We start from the raw sequence: 16779 nt of genomic DNA on the forward strand, positions 1-16779 counted from the left end.
TTGGTAAAATAGCCTCCTGGAAGGTCTCTAAAGAAAATCTGTTCCACTCTTGAATTAAAGTCACAGAACTTGGACAGATTACTTCATCTCTCTGAGGCTCACCTTCCTTATCTCTGAAATGGTGACAGTGTTATCTGAGAAAATGGCATATTATATGCACAATTCCAGCATATGGGAGAAACTTATTGAATGTGTTCTTATTCCTAGGCGCAGTATGTTTCCAACAATTCCGAAGCTTGATCTATTACATTTCCTCATCATAAGATCAGAGCCCTGTTAACAAGTCATTGATAAACAATGTATTTGTGTAAATTATTTGCTTATTTAAGCATTTCACGGCACTTTTATCAAACAAAAGATAACCCCTCTGAATTGGTTTCAGAGGAGTAAGATGAAGGAAGTCAAATTTCTATGGTTTCTATTTAACAATTTTTGTGATTTATGTCACTTAGATTAAAAACCATGGAGCCACTGATAAATGGAATGCCAACTTTTAATGTTTTGGTTTTTAGTCTTTGCTAATTGTCTGGTTGATGATTCCTTCTAATTGCATATTTTATCATAAGCAGAAGGTAATTGTATTTTGACCTGAATTTTTAAAGTGTGCCAGTTTTCTGCTTAGCTGTTTAAAGGAAGCCTATGACCCTTTGGTATTATCCCAATATCTTGATTTCTTTTATACATGGGATCAAATATTATTCTCTTTTTAATTGTTGCTATTTTTCCAGTTATTTGTTCCTAATTCAAAAGTTAATGTATAGAATTTTAATGAAAAAGTAACACAAAGAATTTTTAATATTTGTCTCTGGTTGAAAAAAAATTAAATAAAGAAGAGACTAAGTTCCATTTCACTCTGTACCTCTCAGAAATTCTCATTGGAAAAACTGTGGTGCACAGAAGTTAAATATCTCAATAAATACCCAAGTACTTAGGTTCTCATAGAGACCATGAGGGTATGACTCAATCCCTGGCATTTGGATATAAGTTAAAAATAGTACTCTATGTAGTTGACTGGATGATTTTCTGGTATGACAGAACAAGTACAATAAGAATACGTTTTCTGTAGCAAATGGAATATGCAGAAATAAATGGGTTGTCATTTTATCATATCATTGTATATTGATTTGTGCTTCAGAAAAATTCAATGTGTATTCTTGCAGCTGTGATTTTCAGTTTGCTTGAAGGTAAATAGGAAAGATACATTTTTTATTGCCTGTCAAACACTGAGAACATTGAGACATTGAGACTTTTCTAATTATTGATTTTTAGTAGTAGCCCCAAATGGGTAAGACAAAATAGATTGATATAATGAAATCTGTATTGAGAAATACTTTTGTGAAAAAAATGTCTCACATGCTAAAATAGTTTAATATGTTAACTCATGTTATTTATGGAAGATGAATTGAAGACCTCCTTCATGGTAATTATCATTGTGGATTCAAGCCATTGGTATTTTCTAATGACATAAATATTTTTTGTAGTTTTGGTGGTTTTGTGAGTGTTATATCTGGTGGATAAAGCAAAAAGTTACAGTGTAGACTATATCCCCTCAAAGCAGTAAGATTTTTCCTCAAACTGTACTAAATATGAAAAATATGTTCATTAACATAACCAGCTGAGTAATGGCCCTGTTTTAAGATGCTGTCACTAAATCACAAATAATTAGTATGAAGCTTAAAAATTTGAAATGAAAAATATGAATTCTCTCATTTTTGCAATGCAATCATTAATATTATGTGATCATTTATTTAATCAGGCTTTTAAAATCATAGATCAACAGTTATTTATATGGTAATAACATCAGCAAACTCAAGAATTATATTAAAGGCAATGATTTAATCACATTTTAATAGGAAGAAAATTATAATGAAAAACCATACTGACAGAAGCATTTTTAACAATTAGGTTTTTTTTTTTTTTTGGCAAATCCACTTGAAAGTACAGCTTAACTTTTCAGAGATCTTGCATAAGATATGATCATTTCAGTTCAAGACCAATGAGCCAACAGTGTATGCCAGACACCTAGATGAGGAGTATGTAATGGGTCCTTCATCAAGGAATCTCCCTGTGCTGGAACTGAAACTGGAAGATGGAGATATACATACATACATACATACATACACACACACACACACACACACACACACACACACACACACACACAGACACACAAAGGGACCAGTCCAGTTAAGGCCTTAAGAGACGCAGAAAGAGATTACAGATTGCTCTTGGATTTAAAGTGGAGAAAGATTATAAATAAGTAGGTAACAGAGAAAGATAATTCACAAGTAGGAATCATTTGAAACAGGCTTTGTTGTAATTAGTATTGTTTTTTCAAACGCAAATGAATGTGATGGCAAAATAAATATGTCATGCCAGAAATGTTGTCTACCATAGATTTACCCATCTCTCAGTGGTATTCACATGTTGTTCTGGAAGCAGAAATCATTTTTGATATGAAACTTCTGTGGAAGTCCTTTGGATAAAACTGGTTGAAGTGCATTAGCTTTAGCTGAGAATGGTGGAAAGTTAGAGGTCTGAAGTATCCCTCTCCATTTCGTTTACTATTTATCACCAGTAACTCCTTTCATCAACATGTCTCTAGACATGTGCTGTAATTTGAAACAATGTATTATGATTGCTGGAATGCGTAACAAGTATTATTTTAATAACAGAAAGTATAGTTGAAAGAAGTCATTTTGGCTAATGGAAATATCTGTGTGATGGACCCTATAGGTTGGTATTTTTCAAGGAGTAGAAAAGGGCTAATACACCAGGGGAATGCTTTTAGATCTTGAGAAAGTCGTGAATCGTTTTACATTACAAAAATATAATAATGAGTGATATTGACGTAGAATAGAATATATCTATAGGTATGGGATAGTAAGAATTATAATTGAAATGGTAATTTGGGACAATATTCTAAAGTTTTGGAATAATAGACAAGTCCATGTGCTAGTATAGCTTGTATTCTGCACAACTGTATCATTCATAGCCGATCATCATGTGGACAATCTGAGGTTGATTGTGCAATTGAGGTTTTTGCACTTCATCTGGATAAAATTAAGTATCACAGTTGAATTTCTTCAACTCTGAGAATAATATAATCTTTGTTGAACCTAAAAAAATTAATCTTCAATATTTTGTAAAATGACTCAAATCCCAGAAACATGAATGTAAAACAAACCAAACTTTATGGTCTCTTAGAAGAATATATTAAGTTCTTAATTTCTTTAGGAGAGAAAGAGCAAAACAAAAATGACTAACACTCTTTCCTCAAGTGACCAGAATAATTGTTAATAGCATGACAGAAATAGAAAAGTTTTATATTTCATAATTAGGATCAGGTAAGAGACAGAATTAGTTCTTTTTGATTCTTTCAATTACTGCACATAATTTTACCATATTAAACATCAATTTGTCTGTAATTATTACTCCATAGTTTTAACTTTTTCTTTTTTTCTCTCTCTTTCAGGCTGAAGTCATTGATGTGAGTTATGGAACAGCAGATGATTTAAAAATGATTAAAAAAGTGAAAAATATAACAAATCAGATTGCACTCCTGAAATTAGGAAAATTACCTCTACTTTATAAGGTTGGTCCAATGGTAGTTCTTTTGTTTTAGGGTGAATACTTTTTGTTTGTTTCTTTTTTTGTTTGCTTTGTTGGAGTCTTGTGCTTTTGAGAGTATGGAGTGTGAGTGTGTGTGTGTGTGTGTGTGTGTGTGTGTGTGTGTGTGTGTGTGACAGAGAGAGAGAGAGAGAGAGAGAGAGAGAGAGAGAATGGCACAAAAGGTCATAGATTGTCACAGGAAGATGACTTTTTCCAAAATAGAATATTCTAAATGAAGTGATTTATATTCTTAGTCCTTAAAACAGAGGTTACCTTAAGCTGGGCCTTGGTGAGTTTGTGGGACCTTGATAAAATCAGCGTGCTCTTCATAATAGCACCTGTCTGTAAAGGAAAACCACAGCATCCTCTTCTCATGACAAATGTGAAACTTGTAATCTATTATCCAAACTGACTAATTACCTTTTGCTTCATGTTACACAAGTATCTAGTTGATTTATACTCTGTAGTGATTGATTTTGTCAACTGTATAACTTCACAGTTACTAACTGTGCTCAAGAATATAATTAAAATATAATAGACTAAGGAGAAGCAGAATTTTGATTTATTTTATTTAAATAGAAGTTTATTAACACTCATCCTCTAGATGCATTTACATAATTAAAGCAGCTCAATCTTACTATTTGATAATGAGGCACCACAATAGAGAGCCATGGCTGCTAATTCTTACCTCATTTCATTCTTCTATTTAAGAAGAATGGTCAATGTAGTCATATCACTGGAAGTCCCTGGTTCTGAAGATAAATTAGATTTCTCCTCATTCAATCTTAAATGAGCTTTGCTAATTCTCTGGTCCAGAAATGTTTCCAGAAATCTCTTGGCACACTGTATTAGGAAAGAAGAGAACCTTCTGTACCTATTTTTCATTGTTGTTCAAGGATGTCCTTTCACTTAAATCTGATAGTGTCTGATTTTATATATAAGTGGCCAGAATTTTTAAATATTCTTGAAAATAAAATACAAAATGAAATTATTATTTCCTATTGCATAATTTTTCTAATATATTAAATGCCTTAAAATAATCATATTTTGATCCAGCACTCTCATATTAAATGTATTCTATTCTGGGAAGGGGAAAGAAATGATAAATAATCATGATTAATGATGTGACCAAATATTAAAAATTATGCTACATTTGTCCTGCTAAATACCACACAGCTATTAAAAGTAATAAAGTAAAAATCATCATAAATCAAATAAGTTATAAAGAGAACATTTACAATAAATAATGACTTTATTATTATTGCCTCTGACAGAAACACTATTATGATATGGGATAGATATTTTTCTAAACATGTTTTATATGTTATCACATTAACATTCACAATAGTCATAATGTCGAAGTGGGGGCTATTATTATCTTCAATTTTCAGATGAAGTAACTAAAGTAGAAAAGTGATGACTAATTGACTCAAAAGACAGAGATGTAGTTAAAGGAAACTCTCAGGACTTCTACCCAGGAAGGCTCATCTCAAATCCTGAGTTTTTAAGGCCTGTGTATGTTTTGGTGGTAGTGATGTGGTGCTGGTGGTGGTGGTGGTGCATTCGTGTATGCGTGTATTTTGCTATAGAAGATCAGTATATAGGTAATCAAGATGATAAATTAGAATTTTTTAACTGATACTCTAAGGTACAGAGTGGCATGTCAAAATCTGCTACCAAACATCAATATTTCAAATAAAATAACTAAAAATAGATAGAAGTATTGCTAAGTCCCTCACTCATACCTGGTATATAAAAGGTCTTGGAATTGAAGGGCAGAGGTTTTATGGAGAGATGTATAGAAGCTTCCACTGCGCCACTGGGGATAGGGGCTTCAGTGGAACACTTGATGGGGTTAACACCTATTCCCTGCAGTGTGGAATACAGGGTAGACTGATGGATAAATCTACTTGAAAAATCTAAAGGTAAGAGATTAGCTTGCTAAGGTGCTAATAAATGAGCATAAACATGTATCAGTGTTGGGTTGGCCTGTGTCCCTGAGTTGGTAATAGAAAAATATCCATGTGTTTCTAGTAGGTCAGATGGAGCCACATGACAGAACCAGTGTCCTCTACTTTCATTCTTGCCACTTGGATTGTTGATGCATAAGTCAGCCACAGGGCACATTAGAATTGCATTTGTTCCCATCAAGGAAACTACAGTAGAGGCTGCTTCAATTAATTCACAATGTATCCACAAGCCCCCAAAGCAGTTTTAAAATATCTGTGAACCCCAGAGAACCTGTAGCTCTCTTAGGACAGGAACAGTACAGTCAGAAAAAAATCATACCCAATGAAGCTTTTAATATTTCCCACCCCATATACTAACTATATTCCTGTCCCTCCAACACTAGAGGGAATTTTAAAATGATGAAATTTTAAATGAAGGGTACAGATTTGAGTCATTCTAATTACTTAAGACTGGTAACTCAAATTGATTATAGGGCTTTTATTGCCAATAATCATAAAAATAATGGGAAGGTCCAAGTTGTCTTCTAGGATTTAAGAGAAAAAATATGTTCCTGTTTGAATATTTTTAGAGGGTACAGTGTTAAACAAAGTGTCATTGCTTTGGATATAGACATATTACACAAAGCCCTGCTTGTTCAACCTATCATTACTATAATGTGTATGTTAGGGGATAATTATATAATTGGGTAGGTAGAATTATGAATGAGTTGACTTCTTTTTATTTTTCTGCATTTATAATTATTCTAAATGATTGTGTATATATTTTGTAAGCAGAAAGCATGCCTTTAAAATTTCAAGTTAACAAATTTTTAAAAAATCAAATTAAAATAAGACCTTAAAAAGTTTTTTTTTTCCTAATAGTGCTTATAGGCCAATTATTCAAAATCCTAACACCAAATATATAATGGATTAAAATAAAGCAACTTTCTTTGTATTAGTTTCAGAGGATACTTGTAATATAAAACCCTTTGATTAGTTATGAAGTAGTGTTTTATATGGAATAGGAAACAAAAGAACCTGGTAATATTTTCCTGATAAACCTATGAATAAGTTTAACAAAGCATTGTGTGCAGAATCTCCTTCCAGACAGAGCCTTGCTAAACACTCTTCATTATCTTCTTGACAGAGGGACAGGGCTTTGGGGTTGTATGTACATTAGTACTGAATCTATTAATACACATTCACATGGTAAAGAAAAAAGAAGCTTGGGTCCGACAGGATTCTAGAGCAAAATTTCTGCTGAGCTTGCCTCACCTGTCCATCAAGTATATTCTGGGTCTGAAATTCAAAGGTGAGGTCATACAATTGACATTAAAAAGGCATAGAACTAAGTGACTTCTTTGTGAATCACAATTGTTAATTATGATTCTAAATGAACATTTGGTATGGGAAAGTGCAGCTGAATGGGTAAAGAGAAAAGTTAATCTTATTTTAGCTGAGCAGTAGTTACTAAATCACAGTTCAAAAAGGAATTTGGAAAGGAATCTGTGTATCTAAGATAGGGAGGGCAAAGAGGAAGCATAACTGGTACATTAAATTATCTCCTAAAATGAATAGAAAATAACCTAGAGCTGAGAAGGAGATCTTTTTAGTTTTATCATGAATTCCAAATGTTAATTTAATTTCATTGAAGTGATTGGTGAGAAAATACCCCCACTGTGTGCCAGGAAAGGTGGAACACAGTGGCATTTAGATATATGCCTTGATATCCACATATATTGCTGCAGAAAAGTCAAATGAGTTCTCTGGAGCTCTGTGCTAGTTTGCTGTAGCTTAAACTATAGAGGACAGGCTTTGGGTTCATTTTAGATTTATATTTATAGTAGTTTATTTTAAGGGTAAGTACTTTTGTTTTTTTAAACTTTAGGGCAAAATGGTCTTTTATTTGTCATAATGGACTCAAATTTCTCTCACTGACATTATGAAACATAGTAATGTGGACCCTGAGACCTTCATAAATTCTCAAATTTCTAGAAAGAACTCTCCCACAAAATTTATTTTTATAAAATACAATAAAATTTGACATTCTTCTTATGACCATTTTTATAAAAACAATAAGAAAAATATTGTAAACTCTATGACAACTAGAAATACATTACATCTTACTGAAAAGTGAAGTCTACACCATTCTCTAATTTGTACCACACATTAGTGCCATGTCTTGGAGTCAATTTTGTATGCAGTAAAATCACAAATGAATGTATCTTAATCAGGCCATTTGTGCATTGTGAAATTACACAAAACTCCACAAATGCTTTTACTATTTTATATATGGAATAATGCACACCACATTCCTAGTGCTGTCATATCATAAGATATAAAAGATTGGTTAATTTTTTCATTATTTTAATGCACACTTGTAACCCTATAAGATTTTTTTGATGATACAGGAATCAAGGAGATATTTTTAGTTTCTTGAGAACAAAGTATTTTCTATCTATTTATCAGGTAATGTTTTTATCTAATCATAAATAGGAACAATGAAAGAGAAATGCCTTTTAGATCTGTGCCTATGTTGTTCTAAATATTTGGGCACTGTATGACTTATCACAGGTAAGCCCAGAAATCATGTTTAGATGGGAACGCCTTTGAGAAGAGTCTGGGGAAAAAGAAAAGTGGAAAACAAACAATTTCTATGTATTTATCCTGTTAAATATGTAGATTAGTTACTATAAATTAGGAAGGAGTTGTATTATTTAAAGAAAAGACAACTTCATATTATTTGAATTTTAAAATTAACCCAAAAAATGATTAAAGTTTGAAACATGAGCTGATGGTTGAGAAAATATATATAAATATTGATTACATATACTGAATACACAAAGATTGGACAACTGGAAAATTTTTAAAAAATCCAATAGTTCTGATAAAGTTAGTAGTGAGTAGAGTGCCATTTAAAATTAATTTTCATGAAACATTTCCATACTTGTCAAATTAGCTGAACTATGAGTTTCATTTACTTCAATTTCCTCTTATTTCTGAAAACATTTGTTTAATCCCTATGATAATCGCACTCAAAAGAATTGTTGTTTTCTTTGTTCCAGTTGACAAAAAGCAACATTTACTCTGTCACAGAAGTTTAGATATAGTTGAACTCAAATTTATTTGCTCAAATTAAATTATGTATGTATTTATTTAATATAAAAATGTTGTGTCTAAAATAAAGTTCTTGAAGATAAAATGCTCATGATGTGTGATACATATATATGTGTGTATAATGTTTATGTGTGTGTATATATATACATATGTATATGTATATATATATATATATATATATATATATACACATTACACATACATATATACAGGGCATATAAATAGACAAACATACACATAGTTAGGCTAAGAAGATATGAAAGAAAAAAAATAGTTTTCCTGTTAAAATTTTTGGTATATCACCATTTTCCCTGCTATGGAGGAACCTAGAAGATCTCTTTAAGTGTCATTCTCTGAATATTTTAGATAATATTGAGAATATGTTTAATTAAACAATGTTTAATTCTGTGTCATTGAATAATGCTTTTAGGTATGATTCTGTATATGAAGAAAGACTTGCTTCTTTATTTCTTAAGACAATTTTTGATGGCGTTTTGTGAACAAAAGTAAAAAGCAAACATTATCCTGATTCTTTGAAAGGATATGCTTGTTCACTGAATTATTTAATAAGGCACTTCATACCCAATTCTCAGAAGTAATTACAAAAGACCAATAACCTCATATATTGTAATTCTAAGACTGAAGAACTTTTCTGTTTGTCATGGGAAACATGGCCAGCTTCCAGACACAAAATCACAAAACAATAGTTTAATGAATTTTAAAGTGAAATCTTCTGTTTTCTTGTTCAGAGTTCTTCCCATTTTCCACTGACTTACTTAAGTTACTTTTCAAAATGAGTTAGACCAAATATTTCTATATCTTCAAAGTTATTTTTTGTTTAAATATGACTGATCATAAGGTTACATTGAAAAGATTTTACACTATGCCATTTTCTGCCACTTAGCAATCCAACTTTAGGAAAGCCAATGTAGAGCAAGAATAAATAATCAAATGCCTCACATTCTATTTCTAATATCAAAGTATATTTCGTGGCTTCAAACAAAATAGAAATGAGTATACAAATCCTCAAAGTTTATTTCAAATTAACCAAATAATTTAGAGGTCATGCATACTTTTAACCTACATGATAATCTAATTTAATTATGTATTTGGACCATTTGAAATATGAAGTCACAGCAAGTGAAATCATGTTAGAAGGGTTGATTTTGCATATAGTTAGCTTAAATACTCTCTAAGTATTCATGTAAGTTTTAGAGAGAGTGGGAGTGGAAAAAAGAAGGAAGAAAAACAGGGAGGGAGGCAGAGAAATAGGAGTTAATCCTTTCCAATTTAACTCCTAAAGCTACACACTTTCCAGATTTTTAAAAATATGTATTCCATGTTGTTTAAAAAATTGAAACAATAAGCTCTAGACATATGTTAAATTTTTGGTAACACATAGTCCACACAGGAATCACCAAAATAACTGCTATGGTATACTGTGATAATACTTACCTATTCTTTTATGTTTTTTTTTTTTTTTTTTTTAAGAGAGAGTGGGACAGAGAGAATTTTAACATTTATTAATTTTTTTCTTAGTTCTCGGCGGACACAACATCTTTGTTGGTATGTGGTGCTGCTGAGGATCGAACCCGGGCCGCACGCATGCTAGGCGAGCGCGCTACCGCTTGAGCCACATCCCCAGCCCCTTCTTTTATGTTTTATCCTTTTGCCCATTCTTTCTGTTTTGCAATTATTACATTATTTCTGCTGTTGATAAGCTTCCCAGTCCTCCCATTATTTTTTGTACTTGCTCTGGGCTCTACAAGTAGCTTTTTTAAAATGGTGAAACACAGCATTATAGGATGCCCAAATAGTACAAATAAACTGAAGTTAAAGTTTTTCTTTCTACTTGATGGTAATGTGACCTCTGAATGTTGTCTAGCGAATCTAAAATCTTAATTTTTTTTCGAATCTATACCATGATTAGAAAATAATCTCAGCTCATGAGATTATGTGAAGATTAAATCTGAAATGCATGCATGATAATTCTTTCATACATATTAGATATTATTGTGATTATTACTAAGTACTTAAATTCTAAAGAGGAAAGGGAATTTAATGATTTAATTACAGGGAAATGTGACAGTGTACTCAAATTTCCGAAACTGAACTGAAAATAATAATATGTTTATTTGATAAGTCAATTGCAGAAAATGTTTTCTCACATTTTTGCATTAACTATAAATATTGTGTTGGTACCATGTAGCATAATTTGAATCTTTGAATTATACAAAATAATTGAAATCTTTATTTATCCATGTGGAATGAATGCATAGGTAGGGAAATGAATGTTAACAATAAAAATACCTTGACTATTAATTAAAGATAAATATAATTGGTCATCTAATATAACAGTTCATGGTTTAGATTTTTACCTTGCTCAATTCTTTTTAGCTATAGATTGTATTGAGGTGATGAAATTATATATTATTAAGAAAATACTATTGTAGAAATTTAAAATATATTTATAGAGTAATAGTATAAATATGTAATATAACATTAAATTTATCTTGAAAGTTGAGGTTCCATGTTTCATTCAAAGAACATCATTAAATTGCCTATCTCATAAAGTTATAATAAAATTAATTACAATAATACAGATAGGTACTTAACATAATGTCTAGCATATACCTAAGTGTAGGCTAATATTTAATTTAGTCATCCTAAAATTTTTTATCAAATACTGTATTTTCTCCTTTCCAAGTGGTTATCATTCTATGTGGTCAAAATCTAATATTATATCATTTTTTAATGGCATAAGCTCTTTCTTACCTGTTTTATTTTAGACATTTTAAAAATAATTATATAGTTGAAATTTGAACTTGAGATCTTCTAACTTATTTAAACTTAGAATATCCTAAAACCAATTTGAGGGTGTCACATAATTCCCTGTACTTCTGCATTGATATTTTAAAAGTAAATGTAAAATTATATTTTAAAAGTAAAAAATGAATAAAATACTTGTATCTATGGTATTTGTTATTCACTATATATGGCTATAGGTTCTCTTCTTTTTTTAACCATTTCTTGAAGAAAAATTGATGATTATTATAATCTTGCCAAGGAAAACATTGGAAAAGAGTACTAAACACTATTTTAGGTTTTACTAATCTGTAGCTACAAAATATATAGGAACAGTTATATTACTTCTTGAGGTACACATTATTGAAAATTGAATATTTGAAGAAAAATTACCTCTCTAAAATTTATGCAATTAAAATTATAGCTATAGAATGCACTGTCTGGTTTTGAATTCGATGTCCCTTTTTTATGACAAATTAATGTTTAATAAGCTGTAAAACTTTATCTTACTATACTAGCATAAAATAGTTTCACTTGAACATTGAAAACAACATATCCTAAATAAAATAGTATTTTAATAGGTAATTATTTACATGTTAATTTATTGTCAAAATGTTCATTAAATAGCTTTTAACTGAAAATATATACTTGGTATGTTTATAGAAAAGCTGTTGGGATAGTTTTATAGCCCATACATATTATAGTTTTTATGAAAAGATTTTGTGGTTTTAATAATTAGGAGTTTGAAAAAAGCTTTTATATTACAGGTGAAAATTTACTTTTTATTTACTAGATTTATAATTCCAATTTTATTTTGTTTACATTATTTTATTTTTAATTTTGTCTCATATTTCAATTTAGGTTATGCCCAGAATCTCATTTAGTATAAAAATTTTTATGAATGTTCTTAATTCTAAATCCATAATTATTTAAATATAAGAATCAACTAATATCTAATTTTTAAACACTACAATAAATAATTCTAATCATTTTATCATAATCTAATGTTTTAAATCAATTTTATATTCAAATTTTTAGAAAAATTGATTGGGTTTTGTAACCTACAAAAATGTGTTTTATAATAAATGGCAGACGAATTTAGACTGATATTCACAATTAAGAAAAAACCACCAGCAAATTCTTCTAAGAATATCCTGCTTAGTCTTCAATTTTCAGTTATAATTTTCTTCAAGTTTTAATCTAAGGCAGCTCCCTTCGAAGATAGCAAACTACATAGCATAAAATGCTTTATATTAAAACAAACTTAAAGAGTTTGGGGTAAAGAGCAAGATAACTTTCATTGGAAACAAAGTGAAATTTGGCTATAAAGATGTTAATTTGAGTGATAGTCGACAAGAGAAATAAAGTAAATTCATTTGTATTTTAAAAATATTCTAGCATGACTTACTAAATAATGTGAATGTTTTGCTTTTATTATGTCTGACTTCATAATTTTCATTAATTTATTACAATAGAGATACAATCTATTTTAAAAATATACACCATACATAAATAAGGCAAATGCCTAGTTGTAGTCAGCACACAAGGGTGTGGTTTGCTTCTATATTCAGCCTGTAACACCCTACTGTATACACTGCTGAAGTGCATCTTTCTGACCCACATCAGGTTATGAGTGATTCATGCTTCATAAATCCTTCAACACTCAAACTCTGCTAAATTTATTTTGTCAAAATTTTTTAACAAAAGTAAATTATGTTTGGATAATAATGATTTAGTGGTGAGACTATTTGGGGTATGAATATTATATCTGGGGAAATGAGGCTAGTAGTAAGAAGAAGTAACTACACATTTGAATTCTTCATATAAAACATGCATGTTTTCATCAATTTTTTTTCATCTGTACTTATGACAAATTTCCTATGTCATATCCCATGGGTATAAAATCTGAACATTAAAATGGAAGTTGAATTCCAGCTTTACCACTTAATTGCTATACCAAGACTTTTACCTCTATACTACTTTATTTTCTTCCTTGTAAAACCAGTTAAACAACAGTGTTGTCTTTGTCTTTCTTCATGTTTAGTAAATGCTTGGCAAATGTTTATTAGTAATATTGTATATTATAAGTATGATAAGAAACAGCTCCTACTTTAGAGATTTTTGAAAACCATAATTGCTTGAATAATATGTGTACATTACAGATACATTACCTCCTATAAATTGTCCTAATGGAAAAAAAAAATGCCTGTATCAGTAGGAATGGACATTACTCTGAGTTAGGGTAAGTGCTTTAATCCATATCCTACATTTATCTCATGGGGGAATTAGGGTTATCATTCCAAAACCAGTGCTCTTTCTGTTCCCCACAATTGTTAATTATTTGTTAATAAATGAACTTCTACTTTAAGATAGCTTTGCTCAAACATTAATACCACTGTGTCTGCAACTAAACTGTTTTCATATTATATTCAAATGGTTCAGAATGAAAAAAAGATACATAATGATAAAAGAAATGTGAAAAATTAATAACTTGTGAAATGAGATGATTGTTTTGTGAATGTTCCTATAAGTTTTTGTTTCTGTTTTATTCTATAAAATAAAAATTTCAAAAAAATTGTTGGAGAGGGCACATAACTGGGATTCTCATTTGATGCCTGAAAATGCCTCTAAGTTTTAGCACTAATTTAGCTCTTCCCCTCTTGCATGGGAGCTAATTGAGTGGTTACAAGGAATTCTCTACATTTGGACAGGATTTCTCATTTATGTGGAGAGTCTCAGTCAACTTCTGCTCTTAGTCAATCAGGTATACTAATCAGAAGATTCAGGTTTCCCGAATTAGCTGTCCAGAATTCAACTTGACTAAAAGGGTAGTAAATACCACTTGATATTCTCTTCGTAAATTGTGGTAAAAATCAACCTGTGGGGTAGATATGGTCATTACAGTGAAATCACTCTTCATCCAAATTGACTTTTTATCAGATTACTGACAGCCAGGAAGACATAGCCTCAGGCCCCTAAACAAAAGAATTCGGAACATGTATTGGTGTCCAATTTGTTCCCTACCAGAGTGCCTGGTGAAATCATAGGGCACTTGTATATCTGAGCTCGTTTATTATTACTGAAAAGTTCTCATTAACTTCTTCGAGGAAGTGTTGCCATTAAATCTTATTGTGAATGAGAAGAATTTGTAACTTGAAAATGTTTATGAATATTTCATAAGAATCGTCTTAGGGTGCATGCTTGTGTGTGATAGCCTGGCAAAGGTTGATAGATATGTGAAGTATTGTAATGACTTGATGGATGCCTATGGAATGTTTAATGGAAAAGTGCAGAGTGCCTGCTGGGCGGCTGTGAACATCTTCCAGTGTTGTACTGATTTAGTTGCCTGTTAAAATCCTTGCAGGGGAATAGCTTCTAATTAACGAATTGAAATAATAGGATTTTTTTTCTTATTTTAGATAGGCCTATAAGAAATATGTTTGGGACTAAAGTTCAGTGATTTTTTTTCTTTCTTTTTATTAAGACACATTTTAAAAATATATAGATGAAGAAAGTATTTCTGAATGAATAGGTATGCATTTTTCTCCCTCAGGTGGAGATTCTATATAATTGCATTTGCTTACTGCTTTGTTGACTCAGAATCCCAAGAGAAGGTCACCCAATTTCAGCCACAGCTTAAGTAGTTTTGGCCAATAGCAACAAAGAAATACCACAAGGTATTTAGACAATATCATTAAAGAAAAATAACAAAAACAATAAGTAAAACAACTTACTGAAAGATAAACAAAATTGAAATCTTTCCCAGGCAATGTTAATTAGTAGATTATCAGGTTTGGTTTAGTTTGGTTTATTTAAAAATGAAAAAAACAAACTGAGAAATGGTTACAAATAATCAGGGAATCCGGAAAGTGAGTTAAGTTTCTTATTTGTGAGTTATTATTAAATATGAAGAAAAGAAAACTGAGGAGAAAGTGAAGAATAGCCCAGAATACGGAATGGAATGGGTTATAATTAGGACTTGAAAGAAGCTCTGAAGGAATCTCCATATTGCAGAGGTTGAGGGTATAAAATACTTAAGTCAAATATTTTCTTATGTTATGCATAAGTTATTTTATAAAATAATAGTAGTAAAATACTGGGAAAATATTCCATACATTGTTCTTTTGTTCTATTTCTAGAACATCTAGAATAATTAATGCCTTATGATTACTAATTTTTTAAAATCTTCCACAATCCACCAGTAGGTGTAGAAGTGGGTTTCATATGTATTGTGTACTAGCTCTTTGTACTTGTCTTTATTCCACTTTAACTACGGATAAGAAAACTTTTCAGTCAAAAAGTAGGAATGCCCAGAATAGTTTTGTGATCTAAGATGATATGGAATTTGTCCTTTTTGGAGGCTGGGGCCTTGGCATTGATGAATTCATTCAGTTCATTTTAGTAGAATTTAAGATGTTGGACTGTTGCTTTTAACTTATGGTAAATTCTATACTTTTAAAAAAGCCTATTCCAGGAATGTATCAATTTAGTATGTCTCTTTTAGAAAATAATCAAAGTAATTTTTTTGTCTATCTTGTTAAAAATCGAATTTATCACATTTTCAGTTAAATTATATGCTATATTAATATTTACTATAAAATGAAGGTTGTATAGGTGAATTAATAAAATTTTATTTGTAAAATTGACCATTATCTCTGCTACCCTGCTGGTTATAATCCCTGTTGGGACTATATTGTTACTATAAAAAGAATGCTGCCTTATTCCTGATCTTCAAAGACTACTTCAGTGAGGTCTGGGCCTGATTTTTTTTTTCTCTTATTAAAGTCACATATGCCCTACTGCAATGAAATTGATTATATTTCATTTTATGTTAAGCATCAGTTATGTTGATAATTTCATGATTCCAACTGAAAGAGAACTGACTTAACAAGGCATTGCATGTAGATTCCCAGAAGGAGCTCTAAAAAGCAAGATTTGGGAGCAGTTAATCCTAGTTGCCTAAGCCCTGTCAATTACATGTTCACCAAATAAAATGGAAGGCCAAATCGTTTGCTTTATGATATCATTCTGTTCTCAAGGAATCTCTGTGACAGAGCTAAGATTAATTAGCTTACTGGATCTGATTACCATAGTCCCTGATTTCTGTTAATAGCCATGTTTATCATCTTAATGTAAAATTTGCTTCTAGCAATTTACTTGATCACATAAATGTATGATGCATTGATTCTGCTGCTTTTGACATCAGATAAATATTGAGAGTCCAGAGGCTCATATCTACTCTAATATGTCACCTCTGGTTCTGCCCTCTCTATCCCACAAAGCCAATGAAGTCATT

At 30.8% G+C, this 16779-nt stretch overlaps 1 protein-coding gene across 4 annotated transcripts in view; it reads left to right on the forward strand.

Annotated features, from left to right (window-relative positions):
* Naaladl2 (N-acetylated alpha-linked acidic dipeptidase like 2) overlaps nt 1–16779 on the forward strand; it is a 1184425-nt gene that overhangs the window by 674035 nt on the left and 493611 nt on the right. For all 4 annotated transcript variants that reach the window (XM_078043670.1, XM_078043671.1, XM_078043672.1 and 1 more), the window contains one exon: nt 3476–3595. In XM_078043670.1, the coding sequence (XP_077899796.1) occupies nt 3476–3595 (120 nt within the window). The remainder of the gene's footprint in view (nt 1–3475; nt 3596–16779) is intronic.

Source organism: Ictidomys tridecemlineatus, chromosome 3, assembly GCF_052094955.1.
Source record: "Ictidomys tridecemlineatus isolate mIctTri1 chromosome 3, mIctTri1.hap1, whole genome shotgun sequence".
Classification (NCBI taxonomy): Eukaryota; Metazoa; Chordata; class Mammalia; order Rodentia; family Sciuridae; genus Ictidomys; species Ictidomys tridecemlineatus.